The sequence below is a fragment of the Elephas maximus genome, chromosome 9, assembly GCF_024166365.1.
Source record: "Elephas maximus indicus isolate mEleMax1 chromosome 9, mEleMax1 primary haplotype, whole genome shotgun sequence".
NCBI classification, from domain to species: domain Eukaryota; kingdom Metazoa; phylum Chordata; class Mammalia; order Proboscidea; family Elephantidae; genus Elephas; species Elephas maximus.
The window spans coordinates 50,242,046-50,268,321 of record NC_064827.1 but is presented as its reverse complement, the minus strand read 5'-3'; the positions used below and the strand labels follow the sequence as shown (position 1 = coordinate 50,268,321).

The window sequence follows — 26,276 nt, the reverse complement described above, 5'->3', positions numbered from 1 at the left end:
CCATCTCACACAAAAAATAGTTGGAGGGGGGCCTCTAGTGGAATGCTACTAGGCTTTGTTCTGTTAAAGATTTTTATAACAAATATCCAATAAATCTCTGAGCACCTAATTCTATGAAAGGCACTCTGTAAGGTGTTAGAACAGCGCTGTCCAACAGAAATGTAATGCAACCTATATACATAATTTTAAATTTTCTAGTAGCCATGTTAAAAAAAATAAAAATAAAAATAATATAGGTGATATTAATTTTAAGACTACATTTCATTTCACCCATATATCTAAATTATTATCAATTTAACATGTAATCCATATAAAAATTATTAATCACCTATTTTACATTCTTTTTGGTGTATCAGTGTGTACTTTTATAGCACATCTCAATTCAGTCTAGCCACATTTCAAGTATTAATAAACCACATGTGGCTTGTGGCTATTATATTGGACAGCACAGTGTTAAAGATACAAAAGTAAAACACACACACACACACACACACAGAGTCCATGTGTCAAAAAATTCATGATATAATGAGGCCCATAAACTCTATAGCAAGTTTTCAACCGTTTTCCCACCAAGACCCAGAAGGGCTTATTGACAATTCCAGCCTTCTCTTTCTTGAAAGCAAAGTGAAATAGAAAATGAGTGAGATCACCTCAAAGCTGTTTTAATGCATACGAAGTGTTTCAGTACCTTAATTACAGGTTACTTTGGACATACTTCCTAACTGACAAAGCACCATGGTTCTCCACCGCCCTCCAGATTTGCCCTGGACACAGGAGCTGGCAGCATTGGGCTGATTAATAATCACCAGCAAAAACGAAGTCTCAAGTATTGTATACGTAAAAACATCCAATTTTACAAACGAGTCTCTAGCAAATGTCACCACAGGGAGGAAACCAGGAATCCATATTTATTCCTTTCTTGCTGGAAATTAATAAATTGTGTTTATAAGTAAATTAATTGCATCATTACTTCCAAAATTATTTTTTAAAAGCACATGGAATAAACTTTGTAGATCCTCCCTAGGATTTGAAAATAGAGAAATAAGATTGTCCCCTAGAATAACCCTACGAAATCAATACACAATGATCCAGATCGGAGATCAGCAAAGTGAACTGAAAGCAGTTCATATCACCATCTTCCTCAGCAACATCTCCCCAGGGAAGGTAAGCAATTTAAAAAGCAGCCCCACCCAAAATTCTGATTACCTCCCTCCCTCCTCTCCCACCACCATCCCCTTCAGTGCCTCACAGAGGAGAGGAATCAGCTGAAACTATAAACATCTCCCAAGAAAGAACACTGTCAATTAGCACCAGGGCCCACCCCACAGAAGCAGCCAAGAGGAGAGTTAAAACAGAGAGTTGGCAGTGCCCATATATAAACAGTGTCTGCTTGCAGGTACCCTGGCTTGGGAACTCAAGAATCAAATCAGTCACAGGGGTCCTACAGTGAGAGGCTTATGACATTAACCATCATGGTTATTCAACTGGCTCCCTGGACTTAACCTTGGTCAATGATTACTAAGCAAACTTTTGGTCATAATTTAGCACTCCAGGCTGATATAACTACAGGAGAAAAAAGTGTGCTAATCAAAAACACACATATTCAGTTCACTTGGTAATTTTTTACTCTACATGGATAACATTGTTATGCTTGGTTCTAGACAGTGTCCTGTGGTGTTTAATTAATGAGCATTAGGCCCTCGGAGCTCAATCTACTCTGGAGACACTAACAAGTCAACTTTTTGCCCTGCAAAGCAAAAACCAAATTTTCCTGGGCAAGTGCTTGCTGGGTCCTTGGACTTTAATGAGGATTCTATCACCAGCCCTCTGGTTTCCTCAGGAACCTTCCTCTGCCTCAAGGTGTCTTCTGCAAACCTCAATGAACCTTTAAATAAACTGGGCACTTCCTGTCCTAAGGGAGGCAGGAATTACTGACAATTTATCTATATGCATTTCCACCCTCTCCTTGCCTGGAGACAGTTCAATAGCCCCTTAACTCCAAGGTTTTGAAGCTACGACAGTATCATTACATCCCTGATTGTATGGCAGCCTTCTTCCCTAAGAGTTACAGGTGAGGTATTTTTCTCTTTCCAATGGGAGTATATTAAAATTAATTTTTTCCAGAATCTCTCAAGGTCCCTGGAAGTGACCATTATTGTGGATCAGTGTTACAATGGATCAAAATGCTGGCTTTTAACCTCCGTGAATGTTAAATGTACTTTTTTTTATGTTTGAAATATTTCATTTTTCTAAATGTGGTCTTTTGAGTGGCTTAATGCAGCACTTTGAACATAGGTCCTGAAAAAATTTTTCTAAAAAAATAAGATTTATATTCAATGAGTCAATGAATATAAATCCTCACCAAACAGATTCTCTTTAATATACCTGAGATAGGTTGAGATAAGCAGTGGAAGTACATCACTAATAACTATATTAACGTACCCCTTATCTTTCCTTACTCGTAAGTACTAACAGAAACTAAGTGATAGCACAGGGATGTAAATAAGTCTTTTTTTTTTTTTTACGCACTATATAAAAAAAAATTTTTTTTTTTTATATAACATGGATGTCCTATATACTCCCAAGATTTTGGATTAGGAAAATCAGTTTGTTGTGAAAGTTTCATTTCTGTAAATTCCCTCAACAATTAGGGATTTTAAAATTAAAAACGTCAAGCAGGTAGCCAATGAGAACACGCGCACTGGCACCAGGAGCCAATACCTTGGGCTGCAGCATCCGGATGGTACTCGGGCTCTTCTTCCGGAGGGCTCTGCAGGAAGTAGAGCTGCTCAGGCAGCATGTTGGCAATCTTCTCCTTCCCGAGGACGTGGGTACTGAGAAGTGGGCTGACACTCCGCTTCACTTTCTCTCTCCTTTCATGGGCCATTATTTTTTTGGTCCGAGCCTTGATGTTTTCCCAGCACTTCTTCAGCTGTTTGAAATCCCGCAGTGATACGCTTGGCTGAGAGTTGTATTCGTGCGCAAGTGCTTGCCAGGTACGCTGCTTGAGTGCAATAGTTCGCGCGTCACTTTTTTTACATTCAAGCACATATTTGTACTTTTCCACTAAAGCAAGCAAGATGCTCTTTTCCAATTCTGAGAAATATTTGGCAGGTTTTATTATTTCGTTGTTTTGCATTTTCCACTATATTTCTCCTGGCCGTTAGCAATCCTGTAAAAGGAAGTTTGAAACAATTACCAATTCCAGCAATAAACATGTCATCAAATCACGTGTGTTTAATCCCTGATTTGAGTCCCTTGTTTGAAATACGGGTACTGTCTTTTCTATTAATGCTGAATAATGATATTCTCAGGAAAATATTCGGGAATTTATCTAGGAAAGGGGCTTTACTTCAAAGTAGATTTTCAAGTTGGTTCTTTGCTCTAGAGGTCTTGGCCATATTAACAGCTCAAAAAAGACAAAGTTGAACATGTATGTGGAACTCTCATTTCTTAATTTATTTCTGCTTAATGTTAGGGAACTGAGTATTCCCCAAATTCTTAATGTTAGGCAGTTCTTGAACTAAACCACTTTCCTGAAGTTTCGTCACAGCTGAAGACAAGAGACGTCACTGTGTTATCAAATATAACAGGTAATGCAAACACTATCAAGATTTTAGTATCATCAACAAAAGATCTGGCATTTCTATCACGATTTGTAACCTTGGATAGGTCATGCTCCTTTCTGGACCTCACTTTCTACATCTTTGAAATGAGGGGTTGGAGTCTGTGATCCCTAAGGTCTGAGGGACACTATTAAAAATGAAAAAATTCTATGTAAATAGTTCATGTAATTTCAGAGGTGAAAGGATCTGGCACATAAAGGGTGAGTCCTATGCAGCTCAGTTCTACTCTGCACACATGAGGTTGCCATGAGTCAACATCAACTCCACAACAGCTGGTTGTTTTTGTTTCAGTATTCACACACATGCGGAGAGGTTACCCTGTTAGCCTGAGACTGGAGGGGATGATCAGAGAGTCCCGAATCTAAGGCCAAAGAATGTAGGTTTTACATGAGGGCAATGGAACCTGATCAGTGTTACCCACTACCCACCGCTTTACCACTAAACTTAGGGTTAGAATGGAGTACTAGCATGATCAGCATTTCCACTTATCAGGTACCCACTTCCTGTTCATACTGGGGACATAAGTATCAGATATCAAGAGACTTAGACACACAGAAGGAAAATTTATCTTTGGGGACTTATCCCTGCATCCCTAAATTCCTGTGCCTGTGCTTCAACTACCCTCATGCTGCTCTGATATCCATACAGTGACACCCAAGCCAGGCCCCTTCTTCTCCAAAGGTCCAAAATGAATTTTTCACCTTCACCAACACTCCTATTCCTCATCAATCAACATTCCCCAGTTACTAATCCATGTTCCCTACCATATACTATCGCTTCTGTATTATCCCCATCTGCCAAGACGTCTGTATCCAACTTTACTTTCTGTAGTTTTTATTATGAAATCAATAGGCACACTGAATATTCTTAAACTACACAGTCCCTAGAGTAGATTCTGATCCCATCCCCGCAACCCCACTCCTCTGTCCCAGGAGTTGTCAATATGCCTACCTTCTCCCCACACTTCCTTTCTTTTTAAGAGTCACTGCTATAAGGACTGAGAAGTATGAGTCACAAATGAAAAACGAGTTGTTTCCCATTCTGTCCCATTATAGGTAATGCTATAATATATATACTTCTTTCTAAATAAATCTTTTTTTATCTTCGATTATTTCATCGAGATAAATTCCTAGAAGAGGAACAGTTGCCACAAAAGGTGAAAACACTTTTGTTACATCATCAGCCTGCTCTCCAGAACTGGTGTCAGTAGTTCACATTCCTGCTAACAGCATATGAGCATGCCCACTTACACTTCACCTACTCTTGGCTGTTAAAATTTTTTTTATTCTATGCCAACTGTGGAGGTGCAAAATGTCACTTCATTGTTTAACGATATATGAGTTCTAGATCTCACGCAAACAGTCTATATTCTAACTGAATAAAACCCCCATGATACTAGGTGGAAGTAAAATTACATTTAGTAATTAATTCCAAGCAATTTAATAATTCTTCCTCACTGTGTGCAGTACCAATAGCTGACACCAGGTGGTGGTGGACTCATGGGAAGGTTCTTAACAAAGAGGATCTTGCCCTTTGTGTGGCTAGTGAAGAGAAAATGCATTTTCTTTAGAGGGTTTTTTTTTTTTTTAGTGTTTTAATATTAGAGAGAATTTATTTTCTTGTTTGTTTTACTATAGCTGTATAAGCTGCGATTGATTTCTCGTCTTTATTGAAAATGGCACAGGCTCTGTTCAAGATATAACTGAGCAGCCTGTTCCACTCTTAAACACCCTAATACCTTACAACATGTTTTCTCCTATTCAAAATGGCTGATTGAGAGCTTGACATAACTAATGCCATGATGATGCTCTAAGTAATCTCTAAACATTTTTTTATTGCACCAGCTGCAGCAGACTCTTCCAAAGGGGTGCGGAGCTCTCTCAGCTCCTGCAGCCTTGGTCTCTCTTCTCTTTTTTGTTCTCTTGAGAAACAGCCTTCAGCCTGCAAAATGGCAGAAAAGCTGCCTGCCATTTTTAATCTACAACTTTCTTTCTTGCTCCCTATCTCAGCCAGAGTGGACTTGGCAGAACCGTTCCACTAGCCTAGAGATTCTTACGTGAGTTTTTTTTTTTTCAGACTGTTATAGACATACTGATTACAGTCCAGATGTCTGACATACCTACTTTAGTTTAATAGTTTCTTGTAGTCGTTTTGTGATGTGTAAGACCATCTGCAGACTACGTGCTTAAAAACATTAGGTAACCCTGACTTTCCCCATATAAAACCCTCCTGTCAGCCCTTTAGAGTTAGACAGAATTTGGGAGAAATTTGACTAACCTCTATCTCCTGAATGGAAACCCTGGTGGTGTAGTGGTTACGTGCTACAGCTGCTAACCAAAAGGTCGGCAGTTCAAATCCACCAGGCGCTCCTTGGAAATTCTATGGGGCAGTTCTACTCTGACCTATAGGGTCGCTATGAGTCGGAATCAACTCAACAGCAACGGGTTTGGTTTGGTTTTTTATCTCTTGAATACTGGTGTTCAATAAAGCCCTCGTGCTGCTTACCTCCTCCTGTCTCAGTATTGGCTTTGCTGCAGGCAGCTCAAATCGCAATTTGCGGTAACAAATTCTGGCACTCAATGTGGGGCTCTTTGCTGCTTGAGATGCAGGGGCCCCAGCTGGGGCTTGGACCAGCCAATTAACCCTTAAGCAGCTGCTGAGGGTTCTTTTTACCTCAAAAGGCAAACATCTCCCAGTCCTTATTCTTGCCATGGCACCGCAGGTCCCTAACCGTGCAGAAATAAGGTAAGCAGAAAACAAGACAGGCTAACAGAAAAACTCCAGGGTGAGTCCGCAATTCCTCTCCCTGTTGCGCTCAGGGCCAGGGCAGACAGAGTAAGCCCGAGGAGACTTAGACTCTTGGTTTCTGAAGCAAGTGTTGCTTCAGATGACTGACCCTGTGAGTAGGTTCGCATAAGGGACTCCTGGTGGCTCCAGAGTCTTGGTTTTGGTTTTTGGGGTGTAAATGAGGCTGTCAAGATCACCTCTTCATCCTAGGGATTGTCTGAGAGGTTGAGGCTGCTGAGGCTGTCAAGATCACCTCTGTCATCCTAAGGACTGTCTGAGAGATTGAGGCTGCTAAGGCTGTCAAGATCACCTCTGTCATTCTAGGGATTGTCTGAGAGGCTGAGATTGCCAAGGAAGAGTGTGAGGCTGGCCAAGTAGCTGAGTGTGTATATGTGTGATCTGTGTACATACCAGTAAAATTGTCCGTGTGAAACTGAAGAGATCTCACGTCGTCTTCGTCATTGTGCTAACCCCTATTTGTACAAAACCTGTTGTCAAATTCGTGAATATTTTTAGTCCAGTTCTTTAATTGTGACAATTGGTCCCACAGGTCATCAGAAGTCTACCGTGCCCAAGGTGTCTTAGACCAGCGTCTAAGAGATTAGGCGGGCTCTGGCTGAATTAGGCTTAATTAAAAAAGAAATTGACTTCCGAGAAGACCGTGCAGTTCACCATGATCAGGTTCAAAAGGGGAAGAATCGGCCGATTAATAACTACTAAACATTTGAAAAGGGCACCCAGCATGCGGGGAAACTCATCAATCCCTGCTAAATCCCTCCTGGGGTGCATCCTAACAAACTAGAAGAGATAGAGCTATGAACCCATGATTAAAAATAATAATAATCATAGTGTTTTTATACAATAATGTTTGACATAAATATCAGCTAAAAAAATCTAGAACATCGGCTACAGTATTAGTTCTTTGATTTTTGGTATGGTTTTTCAGCTTAATTTATTTTGTAAAAGACAAAAAAAAATGAGCTCAGGTCCTCTATATTCAAGTTTTTATGTCTCTCTACCAAACTTTAAACCCCTCTAACCAAGTTCTTTTTCAAAGCAAAGACAAGCCGAAAGTGCTTCCTGATTCTTCCAGCAAGGACCCCTTGCTGGAGGGATGGGCTCTGGTTTTGGCTACGGCGGCTCCTCCTCCTCCTCATGGCAGCGGTGAGGCTGCTGCTGGGAGAGGATAGGGTCGGAGGAGAATACACACTTCCCACCAGAGTCGGGACCAGACTCTAGTACTGGTCCATCGAGGAGAGCAAAAGGTGGAAGACACGGATGGTAGAGATGCGGCTTCAGGTATGGTTTCCCCTTCTTGTACCTGACTGGGTACAGTTTTTGGTGAGGGAGCCCCCAAAAACCAGGTAGGACAATATTCTTTGAGAGAAGCTCCAGCCAGAGTAAACACTGAGGGACAACCAGAAAGACAGATGCTAGTCGCCTTTAAAGTCTTCAATAATAGAGACCAAACAACAAGAACAAAAAGATAGGATGAGAAAGTGATACAGGGGACTAGAGGGGAAGAGGATGAGTGAGAGAGAGGTGAAACTAGAGAAAGTTCTAAAAAGTGAGGATGTGAGAAGAGAGACAGAGAATGTGAAGAAAAGAACAGTGTGAAACCAGGAACAAAAGAATACCGATTTATACAAGATCTGAGGACATACATCCAGTAGTCCCAAATCCCTACACCCACCTTGTCACCATACCCAACCAGTATAAATGGTTTTCAGTATTAGATTTGAAAGATGCATTCTTTTGCATCCCATTACATCCTGACTCTCAACAATTATTTGCTTTTGAATAGACTGATACAGCTACTGGGGTGAAACATCTTACATGGCAAGTTCTAGTCCAGGGATTTAAAAATTCTCCCACTACTTTTAGAGAAATTTTGACAAGAGATTTAAGGCTATTAAAACTGAATCGAGGTCTGGTTTTACAGTATGCCAACAACATCCCGGTGGCTAGTAAAACTAAAAAAGACTGACCAAAATACTGTCTTAGTTTTAAATCACTTGACAGAATGTGGGTACCGGGCATCTGAGAAAAAGGCCCAAATTTTCCTCCCACAAGTTAAATATCTGAAATTCCAGATTTCTCAAGGCCAGCGAGACCTCCTCCCAGATCGAACGGAGGCAATCATGCGGGTGCAGCCCCTATCTCAAAGCGACAGCTAAGAGGATTCCTGAGAATGGCTGGGTTTTGTCAAATCTGGATCCCTGCGTTTAGAGTCTTGACAAAACCCCTTTATAAAGCCCTGAAAGGAGAAGAAAGAGAACCTTTAGTATGGACTTTTTTTTTTTTTTTTTTTACAGAATGTCAGCAAGGCTTTGAAAAAATTAAATATAAGTTGATGATGGCCCCAGCTTTGAAACTGCCTGATTTACAAAAGCCTTTTGAAAGCCTTTTGTTTGTGGATGAGAGGCAAGGGATTGCTGTGACAGTTCTGACTCAGACTTTGGGCCCAACCCGGCACCCCGTGGCATACTTCTCAAAGCAACTGGACACTGTGGCTAGGGAATGGAGACCGTGTTTGCCGGCAGTGGCCACAACCTGCGACTTACTCCAAGAAGTCAAAAAATTCACACTCAGCCAAAAGGTGACTGTAAATACCCCATATACAGTTCTTCCTCTCTTAAAAGAAGTGGGGTTCTGGCTTAAGGCAGGCCACACGTGGAGCCCCGTGCCCCAGAGGCTCGGAGAGTGGGGCAGGGGCAACGGAACAGCAGCCCTCCGTGGGCCATGTCTTCTCCTGCGGTGGCGAGGAGCGCCCCAGGAGGGAGCGGGAAATGGCTCCCCGGAGGTGGTCAGTGGGCCGTGACAGCGGCGGCCAGCTAGAGTGCCCAGAGCTGCTACTGTGCCATGGCAAGCTGCTGGCGCTGGGTGGCCACCTAAACAAAGTGCTAGAGAGGCAGTCTGCAGCACTGCGCCACGGGGCCCCCAACAGACCCGAGCGCCTCGGCAACTTGACAGACTGCCTAGTGCTCAACTGCCAGCTCCGCCGCCGGCTGCACTAGAGCGTGGCCCCGGCTGCAGGCGCCCACACTGGCACTGCCAGGCTCCTGAGCTGCCTGGGCCGCCGGGGCTTCCTAAGCGAGCCGGTGACCGTGTCCTGAGGCCACAGCTACTGCTGCCTCTGCCGGGCCCGCCTGCCGGCCGCCACCACAAAACCAGCATCATCCTCAACCACCTAGCAAAGAAAAGAGGTTCCCGAGCCTGGGGGAAAGGGCCTGGGTGGCCTGCCGGCTTAGAGAGCTGCTGCAGCAGGGGTGCTACCAAGAGGCCCTGACTGCCAACTATTTCTTCAGTGCTTAGCCCTTCATAAAGATTTTACAACTGTGAAGCTAAATTAAAAAAATATTGTGTGATTTATAATCTCCTAAAAATGTAAAAAGGCTGGAAAGAGTCTTCCTAGAGTTCATTGCCATCTATTAAAAACAAAGCTTTTGGTTTATAACATAACATCAGCTCTACATGAAAGCACTTATTATGGGAGAGACATTACGTCTCGAATAGATTCAACAAATAGTTGTGGGACCAAAGATTCTTAAGATAATATGTGAGGTCACTAAAAGATGCCTGCTGTGTGTTAAAAACAACCCAAAGACAGTGCCACACCCAGCGGAGCCGGGGATCCAACATCCGGGAACAAACATGAGAGAAGATTGACAAGTAGATTTTACCGGATGCCTCAAACACCTGGAAACTTCAGGTATTTACTGGTTTTCATAGACACATACTCTGGGTGGGTAAAGGCTTTTCCTTACCAGACTGAACAAGCTCAAGAAGTGACTAAGACATAACTTAAAGAGATTATTCCCCGATTTGGTTTGCCACTCTCAATTCAGAGCGATAATGGGAGAGCCTTTGTGGCCCAGGTAAATCAAAAATTTAACAAGGCCTTAGACATCACCTAGAAGCTGCACTCAGCACAGAGGCCACAATCTACTAGAAAGACTGAAAAAATGAACCATACTTTAAAAAAGACTCTTGCTAAACTTTGCCAAGAAACCCACTCCACTTGGTTACAGGTATTACCAATTGCCCTGCTTCAGATTCGGGTGGCCCCTCGAAGCAGACTTAAGTCCTTATGAACTCATATATTGGAGACCATCCCTGAACCGGTCAACTTTCCCCACCTCCGTCATGACAGAAGTCGAAAAGAGAGATTGGGTCTGATCCTTAAGAACAGTTATAAATACTGCTAACAAATATGCTCCTTCTCGTTTGTCCTTCCCCTCTGATGTGCCTCTTTATACGTTCAAGCCTGGAGATCGGGTCCTGTTAAAGGTTTAGAAAAATCAACACCCAGAAGATCAACTAGCCCCATCTGGCTGGGACCATATGAAGTCCTTCTAACTATTCTTTCCTCTCTGAAACTGGCCAGAGTAACTGCATGGGTGCATCATACTACAGTAAAAGTGGTCTCATCTCAAGAAGCATCTAGCAAAAAGACTGAAGAATCCTCATATACCTGCATCCCAGTTCAAGGTCTAAAGTATAGATTCTCAAAGATTCAAACATGACTCTAATCTTTATTCTTTTTCTATTCCAAGTCGGGCCTGCCTTGACCCGAAAAGAGTCGAGCTAGGCTCCTACTATTCTCCAGGTGGAAGGCACCTTGACTTTACAAGTGGGAGACACCCTGACACTCCCTTGTGTTATCTCTTCTTTAACCCCATAGGTCCTATTAAGTGGATTCAAGAGTCCCCAGGGGAAGAACAGTCTATAGTTTAGAGAGCAACTAGAGATTTTCCTCAAGATTTCCTTATGGCAGACACTACTCAGTTTAAAAATTGTGATTTTCCTATTCCTATTCAGAATGTTACTCTATCGACTACACCGACATATTTCTGTGTAAAATAAAGAAAAGATACCCATGGATGTCAAAATCAGCTGGAGACAGGGGACTCGTGTGATTATTAAAAAAAAAAAAGGAACCATCTCACCTTCCAGATGGCTGGGACTGGTCATCTAATGGTCTAGTTACCATGTCCCAAGCCACAGCTAAGGGAGAGAATCTCAGCCATTGCTGGGTGTGCCACCATTTGCCACGATCTGGTGCCCCCTTAAGTCCTATGGCTGCCCCCAGTTTTTGACTACGATAAAATTGTCTGCGGGTATGTTAACGCACCATGCTCCCCGAAAAAGATTAGCACAGTACCCTTTCTCTATCCCTTGTTTTTTCCATTCTAATCTGTATAACTATACTGCAAAAGGCACTTAAGACGCTATTGCCTTTCATGCTAACTCTACTCCTAACACCCACACTAAATAAACATTCCCTGACTTCATGCCCCTCTTCAGCAGGAAGTAACCAGATTGTGTGACGCCCTGTTTCCCAAGATTGTGAAACCTTCAGAAAAGGGGTGGGGGGGACTGAAGTAGAGAAAATGCATTTTCTTTAGTGTTTTAATATTAAAGTAGAGAGAATATATTTTCTCATTTTAGTATAGCTGTACCACAAAAAAAAAAAAGCTGTATAAGCTGCAACTGATTTCTAGTCTTTAGAAAATGGCACAGGCTCTGTTCAAGATATAACTGAGTACCCTGTTCCACTCTTAAACACCCTAATACCTTACAACATGTTTTCTCCTATTCAAAATAGGTGATTGACAGCTTGACATAACTAATGCCATAATGATGCTCTAAGTAATCTCTAAACATTTTTTTACTGCACCAGCTGCACTGGTCTCTTCCAAAGGAGTGCAAAGCTCTCTCAGCTCCTGTGGCCTTGGTCTCTCTTCTCTTTTTTGTTTCTCTTGAGGAATGGCCTTCAGCCTGCAAAACGGGAGAAAGGCTGCCTGGCACTTTTAATCTACAACTTTCTTTCTTGTTCCCTATCTCAGCCAGAGTGGATTTGGCAGAACAGTTCCACTAGCCAAGAGATTCTTATGTGGGTTTTTTTTTTTTTTTTTTCAGCCTGTTACAGACATACTGATAACAGTCCAGATGTCTGACATATATATCTGTAGTTTAATAAAGAATTTCTTGTAGTCATTTTGTGATGTAGAAGACCATCCGTAGACTACATGCTTAAAAACATTAGGTAACCCCGACCTTCCCCATATAAACCCCCCCTCCCCCCTCATCAGCCCTTCAGAGTTAGAATTTGGGAGAAGTTTAACCCCCTCTGTCTCTTGAATACCGGTGTTCAATAAAGTCCTCTTGCTGCTTACCTCCACCTGTGTCAGTATTGCCTTTGCGGCAGGCAGCTCAAATCCGCGATTTGCGGTAACACTAGTTGAGTCTCAAAGTCATACGGCAATAACAGCAGATAACTTTTATTGAGCTCTCACTGTGGGCCAGGCACTATATTAAGTGCTTAATATGTACTGTATCATTCAGCCCTTGCAAAAACAGCCCCTGAGTGCACCATTTGTTACACTTCAATATTTTGTTCAAAAAAAAAAAACTTTATTAAAATACCAGAAGAAATTATACAACTGCTCTCAAAAGCAAATACTCAGAATTACCAACACCTGGAGACCATTAATAGCCTATTAACTAAACTGTTATTTAATCACTAGCTGAGTAAATCCAGAGTTACTAATTTACTTTGCTTAATTTCCTAGAACAGCAGGCCTCCCTGGGCCATGTGGTTGCATTCTGCAAGCCTATAAAGGAATTCCAGTAAGAGATGATGCACTCCAAGTGTCTCCCATGGATTGTCAACAACCTCATGAAGTAGGTTGTTTATCCCCATTAACCAATTATAATTCCGATTTCTCAGATAAGAAAACTGAGAGTCGGTGTACTGCTCACAGTCGCACATAAGTGGCAGAACCAGGATTCCAAGACAGGTCTGACTCTATCTAATACCCATGCTCCTTTCTGCTCTGCTTGGTTCTCTTCTTTCAGACCCAGGATTAGCAATCTCATTTTCAGTTATTCACAAGAGCAAGAAAAGGCCTTTGGACAGAGCAATGAGGTGGAGCTGTGCCCTGGGTAAGGAGCTCTGGTGGCACAGTGGTTAAGCACTGGGCTGCTAACCTAAAGGTTGGAGGTTTGAACCTACCTGCCATTCTACCTGAGAAAGATGAGGTAGTCTGCTTCCATAAACTTAGAAACCCTGTGGGACAGTTTTACTCTGTCTTACAGGGTTGCTATGAGTCAGAACCGACTGAATGGCAATGAGTTTGAGTCGGAAATCACTCTACAGCAATGCATTTTGTTTGGCTGGGTGGTGCAAACACTTAATACACTGGAAAGGTTGGAGGTTTCAATCCACTGAAAGATGCCTGGGAAGAAAGACCTGGCAATCTACTTCTGAAAAATCAGCTACTGAAAACCCTATGGAGCACAGTTCTACTGTGACACACATGGAGTCACCATGAGTCAGAGTCAACTTGATGACAATGGGTGCCTGCTTTTGTCCATCTCCATTTCCTGGCTCTTCCCTGCCTCACCTGCTTCCATCACCACCACCCTCTATCTCTCTAAGACGAGGGCCCAAAACCCTCTCCACCCCAGGTAAATCTCTCCCACTCTAACCAGAATTCCAAAGTAATTTCCACTGCTGATCTGATAAGAATGTATGTTTGAAAAGTAACATTTAGAGATTTCAAGAGGTCCAAGCCTCAGGGAAATGCTGACATTCTGCTTCAGCACCTGACTGATAGTCCTAAATAGGCAAGCTTCCCAAAGTACGAGATCTCCCCAACAATGCTTATTAACAGAAACTTCCAGGTGCATAGCGAGGTAACAGCGCCCCCTCCCCCCCATTTCAAGATGAACAGCCATTGATAGCAGTGACATGTCAGCAGAAATGCCGTCCCCCTTTGTCTGGCTGCCTCAGTCGGGTGCCTTTCATATTTGTGGCGCCACAAGCCATTCCTTGCTTCATCTGGTGCCCCCTTGGACTTGCACCCAGGGGCAAGTGCCCTCCCCACCACCTCCACGCCTCTGGAAACTTCAAGGCCAGAAAGCACGCTCTAGCTTAAAAATGCTCAGCAATGTCCATAACTATTACAGATGACTACGTAACCAGCCTTTCCTGCTGCATCAGCTTTTATTAGAGACAGACTGGCCTTCCCTGCCTGGTACCAATCACCTTTTTTGCATATGGTTCTATTCGATGGCGCGCTACTCTTTCTTATGCATGCTGTAGCTCAAAACCAGCCCAGTGACCCTCACATAGTGGGCCCTCAGTAGGCATTTAATGAATGAATATATTTTGATATAAGTGTAAAACCGCCCGCCATTCATAGAATGAGTACCATAGATGGCAAAAGAGTATACTGAAAGCTGCATTAAAGTAAGCATGATCAAATGAAATAGCAAAATCCAAATGCAAGGAAAGCTCCCCTTGGGGTAGGCAAAGACCCATTTAAAAAAAAAAAACAAAAAACCAAACCCATTGCCAGTTGAATGGACTCCAACTTTATAAGACAAAGTAGAACTAACTGCCCTATAAAGTTTCCAAGGCTGTAATCTTGAAGGAAGCGAACTGCTACATTGTTCTCCCACAGAGTTCCAACCACTGACTTCTCCTTAGCAGAGCACTTAACCACTGTATCAGGATTAAATTAGTGTCAGGACTAAATAACACAACAAAATTCCATTCCCTAAAGGGACAAAGAGGAAACAATATTCCCAAAACACTAAAATATATTAGTTAAACCACCAGAATACAATTATAAGCACATTTAACATCCACCTTAAAACTAAAATCCCTCGAGTAATTTTTTTAAGTCCAAGGGTGAAAGTAAGTCTGAGCATGAACTAGAGAAACTTGGCCAGATTTTACTTCTACTGCCCATCATGGAAAAGGGAGTTGTCTGAACCAGTGCTCAGAATGGGCACCGTGACCTGAGAGCTGTGGTGCTGGGACCTTGATCAACTACAGCTCTTAGAGTGAAGTGAAATAAACAGACTCCGGATGCAGTTAAACCTGGACTTGAATCCTGACTTTGGATTCATCAATTACTCCATCTGTGGATTCCCTGGGTGGTGCAAACAGTTAAGCACTCAACTACTAGCCAAAAGGTTGGCAGTTCAAACCCATTAAGAGGCACCTCAGAAAAAAGCCCCTGGTGATCTGCTTACAAAAGGTCATGGCCTTGAAAACCCTGCACAGCACAGCTTAACTCTGCACACATGGGGTCGCCATGAGTCAGAATCGCCTTAACAGCAACTAACAACTGCAGCTTCATCTGTAAAATGGGGTTAATACCACCTACCCTGTATTCTTCCATCTGCACAACAGTCCTGGAGCATGAGTAAAAGCAGCATAGAGTTGTTGTTGTTAGGTGCTATCAAGTTGGTTCCGACTCACAGCGGCCCTATATACAACAGAACAAAACACTGCCTGGTTCTACGCCATCCTCACAATTGTTACGCTTGAGCCCATCCTTGCAGCCACTGTCAATCCATCTCATTGAAGGTCTTCCTCTTTTTCGATGACCCTGTACTTTACCAAGCATGATGTCCTTCTCCAGGGACTGACTGATCCCTCCTAACAACATGTCCAAAGTACATGAGGCAAAGTCTCACCATCCTCGCTTCTAAGGAGCATTCTGGCTGTACTTCTTCCACGACAGATTTGTTCATTCTTCTGGCAGTACATGGTATATTCAATCTTCTTCGCCAACACGACACCTCAAAGGCACTGATTCTTCTTCCGTCTTCCTTATTCGTTGTTAAGCTTTGTTAGGCATAGAGTAGAGCTCCAATAAATTTTAGTTCTTCCCACTCCTCCCACTCATATTAAGCTGCCTCTAAAAGCGGAGTAGTGGTGTATATACAATATATACTCAAATACTTATTGGCGCTTTCATTTCATATACATACAATTCAGCAAATATGTAATGAACTCCTGCCAAAGGCTCAGCACTGTTCTAGAATATGTGGGAGACACAAAGACAAGCTAGACTCTCTGTCTTAGAAAGAGCACTGGCAGGCACCAACTGGTAACTGAAACGAAAGGCACACTGACAGAGACCCCATAGCAGAGGACAGAGCGCACTGCGAGTTCAGAGGGGCCAGGAAGTTAATCTGCATTCTTTGTGAAACAGAGGACATCTGAGCTAGATCTTTAAGAATGTATAGGATATAAACAAATGGAGTTGAAGGAGGTCCTTCAGATAAGAAAGGGCCTGAATGCTGAGTTGTGACAATGTTAGTGGAAAGGGAGAGGCGCACACTGAGTCTGCGTCAATGGAAGAACTGGCCAATGTGTGCCCCCACTCTAGGAGAAGGGGGCACAAGAAAGGACAGGCGAGGAGGACACAAGAGGATTAACCTAGCCCTACTCTGTGCAGGCAAGAGAAAAGATGTGGCAGTCTGCTCCTATAAAGATTACAGCCTAGGAAACCCTATGGGGCAGGTCTACTCTGTCACATTGTGTTGCTATAAATCGGAATGAGACAGCACCTAACAACAACTCTATGCAGGCACCAGAATATTCTTTTAGATCCTGTCCCTGCCTTGGAGAAGATCGCAGTCAAAGGAAGACATAGCATGGCACAGTGTGTTGCAGGACAGGCTGGTGACATGCACAATCAATGTGATAAGCACAGTGACAGAGATGTGTCCAGGGACAGTACTCCAGGACTGGAAGGATCTAGAATAGGAACCTTAGTTCCTATTAGATTGGAGTCAGAATTAGGATTAGACCAAAGCAAGGACATGACTTGAGAAAGACTTAAGGATGCAGAAAGGCAGCTGGCACCCCCTTCCTCAAGGGAGGCCTAGCAACAAGTTATGGATGATGTTTGCTCTAAAGAGATGAGAGGCTATTTCCTACCCTGGTATGCTGACTCTGTCTCCTGACTCAACATCTGCAAAATAGCCTTACTTTCTTTGAAGCAGTATAGGTCCTCCCACGTTAAAACTAAAAAAGGACATGGGCTTGGTCCTTACAAATGAGGAAACTGAGGTGCAGAGCAACCAAAGGGGACTTCCAGGGGCCAGCTGGTAAAAGAGGACCTGAAAGCCAAGCCTCATCCTTTCTTTCTTTTTTTTTTTTTTTTAATTAAATGGCCACCCCCAAGCTGCATCTCCTCTTTTGGAACCCTCTCCTCCTGAAAATGGCCATCTTGCTAGGCACCCTCAAGCCCTTCCCAATAGCCCATCTGAAAACAGTTCAGCTTGTCTTTGTGTCTCCCACATATTCTACAACAGTGCTGAGGCTTTGGCAGGAGCTCATTACGTATTTGCTGAATTGTGTGTATATGAAATGAAAGAGCCAATAAGTATTTGCGTATATATTGTACATGCACCACTACTTCGCTTTAAAAAAAAACTATTTTAGAGGCAGCTTAATATGAGTGGGAGGAGTGGGAAGAACTAAAATTTATTGGAGCTCTGCTCTATGCCTAACAAAGCTTAACAACGAATAAGGAAGACAGAAGAAGAATCAGTGCCTTTGAGGTGTCGTGTTGGCAAAGAAGATTGAATATACCATGCACTGCCAGAAGAATGAACAAGTTGCGAGCCCTGCTCTCAACTCTGCCACTCATTTGGTAACTTTAGGCCAGTCCCCTTTCCTCCCTGTTAATTCCTCAACTCTAAATTATAAAGCTAAAGTGACCGTTCTCTACGTCCCATGCAGTACTGGCTGTCTATGTTAGCACTACCGTTTTCCAGTGGAGGCCTGATGGCACAAAGAGTTAGGCACTTCGCTGCTAAACAAACATTTGGACATTCAAACCCAGCCAGCACTCCGCAGGAGAAAAACCTGGTGACCTGCTTCCATACAGAAAATCCCATGGGACATTCTACTCTGTCACATGGAGTCACTATGAGTCGAAATCAGCTCAATGACACCTAACAACAAAATGGTTTTTTTGACAACTAATTTCCACAGTTAAATATGCATAGATGGTATTTTCTGATTATTTCTGAGACTAGTGGAGGAGCTACCTCTGGGGGACAACTGGAAATATGCTTGATGCTGAAGAGAAGATGGGGCTGGAGAGAGTTCTCCTTGACACCCCCTCTTTCTCTTGAATAAACACTAAGAATCTACTGTGCGCAAAAGATACAAATAAAGTGTAGTTCCAAGTCTCAGGAGCTCACCCTCAGGTAGAGGAGACCCACGAGGATATGGAGAGATTGCAATACAGAGCAATTCTCACAAGCGCTGCAGTAAGAGGTAAATACATGGTACCTGGGGTCCAGAGAAGGTCTGAGAGCCCATGGTTGTAGCTGAAGTGGGAGTGGAGGAGACTGTATTTGGCCAAGAAGCAGCCTGGGGTGGGAAACACCTACATAAGGGGACTTTCTGTATTTTAAAAGAGCTTTCTGTGGAGAAGGCTTTGATAATGATTCCAGAGGAATTTCAGGGAAGCCAGGGGTATGGGGCAGATGGTTTATGGCCAAGCTGTGGGAGAAGGGGGTGAGGTGTCAGGACTTTAAAAAACACTCATCTGGTTCATAGAGGGCCTGTGGCGGGCGGGGGGAACTCTTGCCTTAAACACAAAGCTGGTTCTGCTCACAGTCACACTCAGACCCAGATGGTAAAAATAAACACTTCCAAGTTACACAGCCGCGGGGGTGGGAGGTGATGAGGCAGGAAAATGAGAGCATTAGAGGAAGTAAGTTCAGTATGAGGTTTAAGACAGGAAAGCCCTCAAAAAGCAAAGGAGAGGTGGAGAGGGCATAAAGTGAGTGGCCATCCTAGGCAGACAGGTCTGAACACCTGATGGCAGGTACGGGAAGGTGTACACAGGAGCACATCTGACACTCCCACCTCCACATAAAATGAATCATTAAAGCATCACAGTCACAGTGAGGCTCTTAAAAATGTGGCATTTCTAACTCCTTTTAGCTGTAATAGTATTTACAAGAGCAAGCCAGGAAATGGTTTTGTTACGATAACTCCTTTGTACAAGGAGAAATTTTCGAAAGTAAGACATCTAGATATGTGGTTGCTGTTGTTCTTGTTGTATTCTGTCCAGTTAATTCCACCTCTTAACGACCCAATAGGACAGAGCAGAACTGCCCCATAAGGTTTCCTAAGCTGCAAATCTTTACAAGAGCAGATTGCCAGGTCTTTTCTCCAGCGAAGTTGCTGCTGGTGGGTTGGAATTGCCAATCTTTCGGTTAGCAGCCAAGCGCTTAACCATTGTACCACCAGGGCTCTTCATCTAGATATAATTAGTTTTTTAAAAAATGCAAATGGTAAGCAGGTTAGTTTCAACACATATCCCACAAGTATTTATCCAGTGCCTACTTCCTGTGTACTAGGCACTCTTTCAAGGAGCTGAGGATACAGTAATGAACAAAAGATTGGATCACCTAGTTTAACCATTTTCCCTCTGACCTAGTTAACGCAGAGTTAAACCAAAGGAAGCTTCCCATTGCCATCGAGTCGATTCCGACTCATAGCTCGACCCTATAGGAAGGACACAGTAGATCTGCCCCGTACGGTTTCCAAGGAGCGCCTGGTGGATTCGAACTGCCAACCTTTTTGTTAGTAGCCATAGCTCTTAACCACTATGCTACCAGGGTTTCCAAAGGAGGCTTAGGTGGCGCAAATGGTTTGTGATCAACTACTAACCTAAAGGTTGGAGGTCTGAACCCACCCAACCCAGTACCACAGAAGAACGGCCTGGCAATCTGCTTCCAAAAAGATTACAGCCAAGAAAACCCTATGGAGCATTTCTACTCTGTAATACATGGGGTTGCTGTGATTTGGGACTGACTTGATGGCAACGAGTTTGGTTTTGTTTTTTTACAGGCCTTAAAATAGAAGATTGTCCTAAGTACTGAGATTACTTTATTCCTGTTGCAACATTCTCTTCTGCTGGCTTTTCACTGATTTCTCTTTCATCGACCTCTACCTAGCTGTCCATTATGGGCACCTCAGAAATCTCCGATTCTCCAAAGCCAAAAGCAAACTAATTATTCCCCCACCCCAAAACCTCCTGACTTCTGCTGATTCCAATCACATCAACTGGCTTCCCAAAGCAGAAACTTCAGAGTGCTCATCAACCACATGTCACTAAATGGTCATCAAATACTATATGTTTTACCTACCAGAGGTCTCTCAACATCTAGTGCCTCCTACCCTATCCTGTCCTCACTGCCTGTGTCTCAGGTCACAGAGGTCTCTCAACGACTAGTGCCTCCTACCCTATCTTATCCTAACTGCCTGTGTCTCAGGTCACAGAGGTCTCTCAGCGTCTAGTGCCTCCTACCCTATCCTGTCCTCACTGCCTGTGTCTCAGGTCACAGAGGTCTCTCAATGTCTAGTGCCTCCTACCCTATCCTATCCTCACTGTCTGTGTCTCAGGTCACAGAGGTCTCTCAGCGTCTAGTGCCTCCTACCCTATCCTATCCTCACTGCCTGTGTCTCAGGTCACAGAGGTCTCTCAATGTCTAGTGCCTCCTACCCTATCCTATCCTCACTGCCTGTGTCTCAGGTCAGTACTTATCTACAAAATGGACTTCTCCCAAACCTCCAGCCCCTCTTCTGCACATCCACTGAAGGGGTCATTCTAAAACACAGGGATCAAGCTGCAGCCCTACTTGAAAACTCCTGACAGCTTTCCTGCTTACTATGAGATAAAGTCCAGACTCCGTGTCATTCAAGGCCTTTCTGGATCTGGTCCCAATTAAAGCACCCATCCCACTCCATCCCCCATCCTCTACATGCATTTTCCAACCCAGCCAGGCCAAACTCACCTTCATTCCCTTGGAGCTGCCATGTTCTCAAGCCTCTGTGCACAGGTGGCTTTCTCTGGCTGGAATCCTTACTCCACGGTCCACCAAAAGCCCATGTGCATCCTTCAAGGTCCAACTCCCATGTCATTTTTGCGACGCCTTCCTCAACTAATGCCCATGCTGCTATTTTCATTTTATTTACACCAGTTTCCTTCTAAAGTGAGTTTGAGGCAGTTTACAAACTATACACACACTGCAACTAGATTTTCTTTTTAAGCGAGAGTATCAGGGCAAAACGTAAGAACATAAGAAGCTAGGAGGTGGCAAGCATTCCAAATCTCGGTCATAAGGTCTCATACTCATCCTGTTAGAGGTAGTGCTTCGAATTAATTACGTCCCCCCAAAGTACGTGTTGTCAATCCTCTCTGCCTGTGGTTATAATTCCATTTGGGAACGGGTTGTCTTCGCATGTTAACGAGACAGGATTAGGGTAGGGTGTATCTTGAGTCAACCTCTTTTGATGAAGCATGAAGATCTCACAGGAGCATAAACTCAGAAGAGACAGTGACCTTCCCCCAGAGCTGACATAGAAAAAACGTCTTCCCCTAGCTAGGCCGGCACCCTGAATTCAGGTTTCTAAACTGTAAGAAAATTAATTCGTTTGTTAAAACAACCCACTTGTGGTATTTCCGTTACAGCAGCACTAGGTAACTGAGACAGTAGGCCACAAGACTGGCCCGGCATTTTCTCTACAGGGTGAAGTAGTTACTCCTCTGTGAGTTCACTGCCAGCTGTGCATGACTATCCTGTGGCATTTCCCCTATATTTTGTAATTTGCTCTGAGTCCATCCCTCTCACTGGACTGGGAAATTCCTAAGGGAGTACATAATTTCTGATTCATCTCTGTATCCCCAGCATGTAGCATATGGGTAATCGTGCTTGTTGACCTAATGTTGTTCTGAAAAACATTATTTTACCCTCAGAAAAAATTACATGGCTGCAACCAATGCCGCAAAAACAATTTGTGTATAAATTTTTGAATGAGAAACTAATTTGCACTGTAAACTTCCCCCTAAAGCACAATAAAAAAAAATTTTTTTAATTACATGGCTAAAAAATGACAGAGCTAGGATTCAAACCCAAAACTATCCATCCCTCCAAAGCCATTATTCTACTATCCACGCCGTTTCCTACCTTTACCATCACTGTGTGCTCAAATAACTCCCTCCTTCAAGGCCTAAAGGACCCTCTTCTGCAAGAAACCTTTCCTGTTGAGCTAAGTCCCGCCCCTGACCTTCCACATCACTTAAGAAATCTGGAGAAGAGACAGTGCCCTCCCTGGGTAGCCGAGAATTGAATGGCCTGTGCACGTATTCTGCAGATGGTGGTGTGAAATCCCACTCTCTTTCCCTCTAGGTAAAGTCCCAAGGCATTCCTTGCCTTTTTCTTTCTTCTTTAGGGCCCATAACTTCCAGTCATCCCCATTCCAAAATTGAATCCAAAATAATCTCCTCAGGTCCACTGCTTCTCTAACCAAGTGCAGTGTTCAAAACACACCCCTCTGCTACATTTGTTACCAAAAACCAAAGGTAGCGCCCTCTAGTTGAACTGGATTCTGACTCAGAGTGGCCCTATTAGTTAGGCCCATCAATTGTTGGGGTTGGTGGGCATCTCAATCTCCTCAAACACATTAAAAGAATTCTACGCATCATCTTCACTGGAAGGGAAAACGACATTTTAGAAGGCTTAATCATCTGGCAAGGAGTTAAGTACTCAACTGCAAACTGAAAGGTGGATTTGACTCCACCAGCTGGATCTGTGGGAGCAAGACCCACAATCTGCTCTTGTAAAGACTGTTGTTAGTTGTTGTTGTTAGGTGCCATCGCGTTGGTTCTGACTCATAGCAAACCTATGTACAATGCAACAAAACACTGCTCGGTCCTGGCCATCCTCACAATCGTTGCTATGTCTAGGCCAGTAAAGATCACAGCCTAGGAAACCCTATGGGGCAGTTCTACTCTGTCATACAGGGTCACTGTGAGTCAGAATAGACTCGATGGAACACAACAACAAATCACCTGGCTCTCAACCTATATGATTACTTTTGGGGAAGCCTGGGAATTCGAAGATAAAACCACCATCTCCCACTGAGTTCCCCGCCTCCAACCAAGCAAAACATATGGTCTCTAACCCCATGACAGAGTTCTGGTCCAAAATACTGCTGGGGTGATGACCCCTGGTCCCTTCTTTTACATCCTCTTCCAGGGCTTCAGAATCCTTCCCCCGTTTCCAATTCACCCCTTGTCTCTCTCTGCCTCCAAGCTTTCCTAGCAGTCTTCAATCCTAAAACTTTTTTCTTAAATTAAAAAAAAAAAAATAGTGCTATTGAACAATTTCCCCTGTAAAACAACCATCTTATCTGACACGCCGAAATGTGCTGCATGGCCCTGAGAGCATTCTACCTCCAGTTTTAAATGTGTGACAATGTGCCACCAAAATATATCCTTGCAGCTATAACCACTCACAACTATAACCAGTCACAACTAAACCACTTACAACTAAAGTACTCCAAGAATATCTGTAACCTTAAATGTTATCACATCTAAGTAAGAAACACCCAATTTCCTGAGTCAGAATAAAAAACTAAACTCGTTGAAGTCGAGTTGATTCCAACACATACCAACCCTATAGGACAGGGCAGAATTGCCCCATAGGGTTTCCAAGGCTGTAATCTTTAGGAAGCAGACTGCCACATCTTTCTTGCTCAGAGCGTTTGGTGGCTTTGAACCACAGACTTTTGGATTACCAGTGGAGAGCTTAATCACTGCGTAACTAGTGCTCCTTTGAGTCAGAATAAAACCAAACCCAATTCCTCGCCGTCGAGTCGATTCTGACTCAAAGCGACCCTACAGGACAGAGTAGAACTGCTCCTTAGGGTTTCCAAGGAGCGGCTGGTGGATTCAAACTGCTGACCTTTGGTTTAGCAGCAGAGCTCTTAACCACTGCGCCACCAGGGGCCCTGGGTCAGGATAAAAACCCAAAACCCGTAGCCGTCGAGTCGATTCTGACTCATAGCGACCCTACACGACAGGGTAGAACTGCCTCACAAGGTTTCCAAGGAGCGCCTGGTGGATTCGAACTGCCCACTTTTAAGGTTAGCAATCTAGCCCTTAACCACTATGCCACCAGGGTTTCCAGAAAAAGGAGACCAAATTCTTCACTGTTTTCTGCTCCTAAAGATTATTCACTCAATTTACAGTAGCCACCTCCTGGCGCTGGTGTGATGAATTAAATAATTCATGACAACTGTTTAGCACCTTCAGCCTGGCACACAGTAAATGAGCAAAATTTAGCAATTATCATTTACATACATTACGTCCTTTAACTCTCCCCTCTTTTTTTTCATCCGGCGGGGTAGGTATTACACCTCGTACCCCTCCCCCTCCCCATCCTCCATTTACAGAAGCCGCAGCCTAGGCTCGAAGTAATGGAGCTATCTATCCCAAGGTCAGTCGGTCAGGGGTGTGATACTTTGCCCTGGGCCTCCGAATAAAGGACCCCTCCCATTACACCCTGGAACCAGTCATACGGAGTCTTAAAGGAGACAAGTATGGAAAAGCGCCCAGCACAGTGCTCGGGATACAGTGGGGGCCCCAGGATGGGGAGACCACAGCACTGTGGGTCACTTGAATTCTTCCCGAGAGGCTACCTGGGTCGGGGGTCCCTATCCCCGGGAGCGCTAATGCATCGCCCCGAAGCCCGCGCCCCGCGGTTTTGCACGCAGCAGGCCGGGGCCCACTCACCGAGTCCCATCACGGCGCGCGGTGGCAGCCGCACAGCCCCCGGCCTGCAGAGCAAGGGTCGCCGCGGCTCCGCGCCGAGGCCCGCGCCGAGGCCAGGAAGCCCGCCATGTCGGTCCGCGGACCCCGCACGCCCGGCCCGCGTCCCCGCCCGCGCCTCCGCCCCGCTGCGGCCCGGCTGGCGAGGAAGCCTCCTACCTGCAGCTGCGGCGCAGCGGCCGCGGCAACCGGGGGAGCGGCCGGCGAGGCGCGGGAGCGGCAGCCTCAGCTCCTGCCGCGGGCGGGGCGGCCAGGAGGGCCGTGGGCTCCGGAGCGCCGGGCGGCGGCGGCGCGCCCCCGGCCGGCCAGGCCCCGCCGCGCACACCGCGGCCACAAAGCCCCGGAGCCGCCGCCCCCTCGCGGGCCGCCTGCCACCTGCGGGTCCGTCGGCGGCTCGCGGGCCCGGGCGGAGGTGGCGCAGAGGAGGGCGGGAGCGCGGCCCCACGCAGTCCCCACCTCCCCCAGCCGGCCCACGGGCCTCCCCGAGGGGTCGGGGCGGGACTCCGGGTATGCCCCGCCGCCGCCCGCTCGCCCAGGGGCCGGCCCCCGCAGCTTTAAACCTCTTCCTCGCTGCTGACATCCTTGTGCTGATTCAGTTCCTCTTTCCCACCTTTGCGGAGGAGCTTCCCAAGCGGCCCGGAAAACTGTGTTTCATTTCCATGAACAACAAAAAAAAGTGCGTTTGTCACAAGGGATTTGGCGACCATGGACATGACTTAGTTCAGTCCAAGCCTCTTGACTGAGATAGGTCCCTTTTCTTTTGGGAGTCCGTGATACTGTCAACAGCCTTTCCTCTATGCTGGAATCAGCACAGGGTTGTGTTAGTTAATTTGCGGGACTCGTCTTCTCTTAGGCTGTGTGCTTCCTGAGGGCAGGGTCTATGCCCCCAGGAGCCCAGGACCTGGCTGGCTCCGACACTACGTGCTGAGTGAGTGGGAATTAATGGCGTGGGTGAATGAATGCACAATAGATCAAACATCTGCCAGGCACAGCATCTTTCTTTGCCCCTCCCACAAGGAGGGTGCTGGGTGTTTCTTATGCCGTGGATCCGTTGGAAAGATTTGAAGCCCAGGTGTCTTAGTTTGGGCTCTCTCAGAGAAACAAAACCAGTGAAGCATATATATATATATAAGCTAACACAGAGAGATTTATCTCAAGGAAAGGGCTGGCAAGTCCCAAGTCCATAGGTCAGACAGTGAGCCTAGAAGTGGTTGCAGGGGCTGAGGAACCCACAATCCCATAATCCCACAATTCCAGGCTTGGCAGGTCAGATGGCAGGCAGCTGACTCATGGAGCTGCAGAAGCTGGCAAATCCCAGAATCGGTAGCTCAGATAACAGGCTCAAGTCCCAAGAACCAGAGGTCAAATGATGATGAGGCAGATGGCAGGATCCAGAGCGAGTTTTGCCAGTGTT

General features: G+C 44.8%; 1 protein-coding gene across 5 annotated transcripts in view; it reads right to left on the bottom strand.

The window, feature by feature from the left end:
- MSANTD3 (Myb/SANT DNA binding domain containing 3) overlaps positions 1-25,130 on the bottom strand; it is a 35,557-nt gene extending 10,427 nt beyond the window's left edge. The window contains exons 1-2 of one of the 5 annotated variants that reach the window (XM_049896059.1): positions 25,022-25,130; positions 2,722-3,172 (exon numbers count right to left, since the gene is read on the bottom strand). In XM_049896059.1, the coding sequence (XP_049752016.1) occupies positions 2,722-3,139 (418 nt within the window). In that variant the 5' untranslated portion in view covers positions 3,140-3,172; positions 25,022-25,130. The other 4 variants (XM_049896061.1, XM_049896060.1, XM_049896063.1 and 1 more) reach the window with 4 other exon arrangements.
- Positions 25,131-26,276: the final 1,146 nt, after the last annotated feature.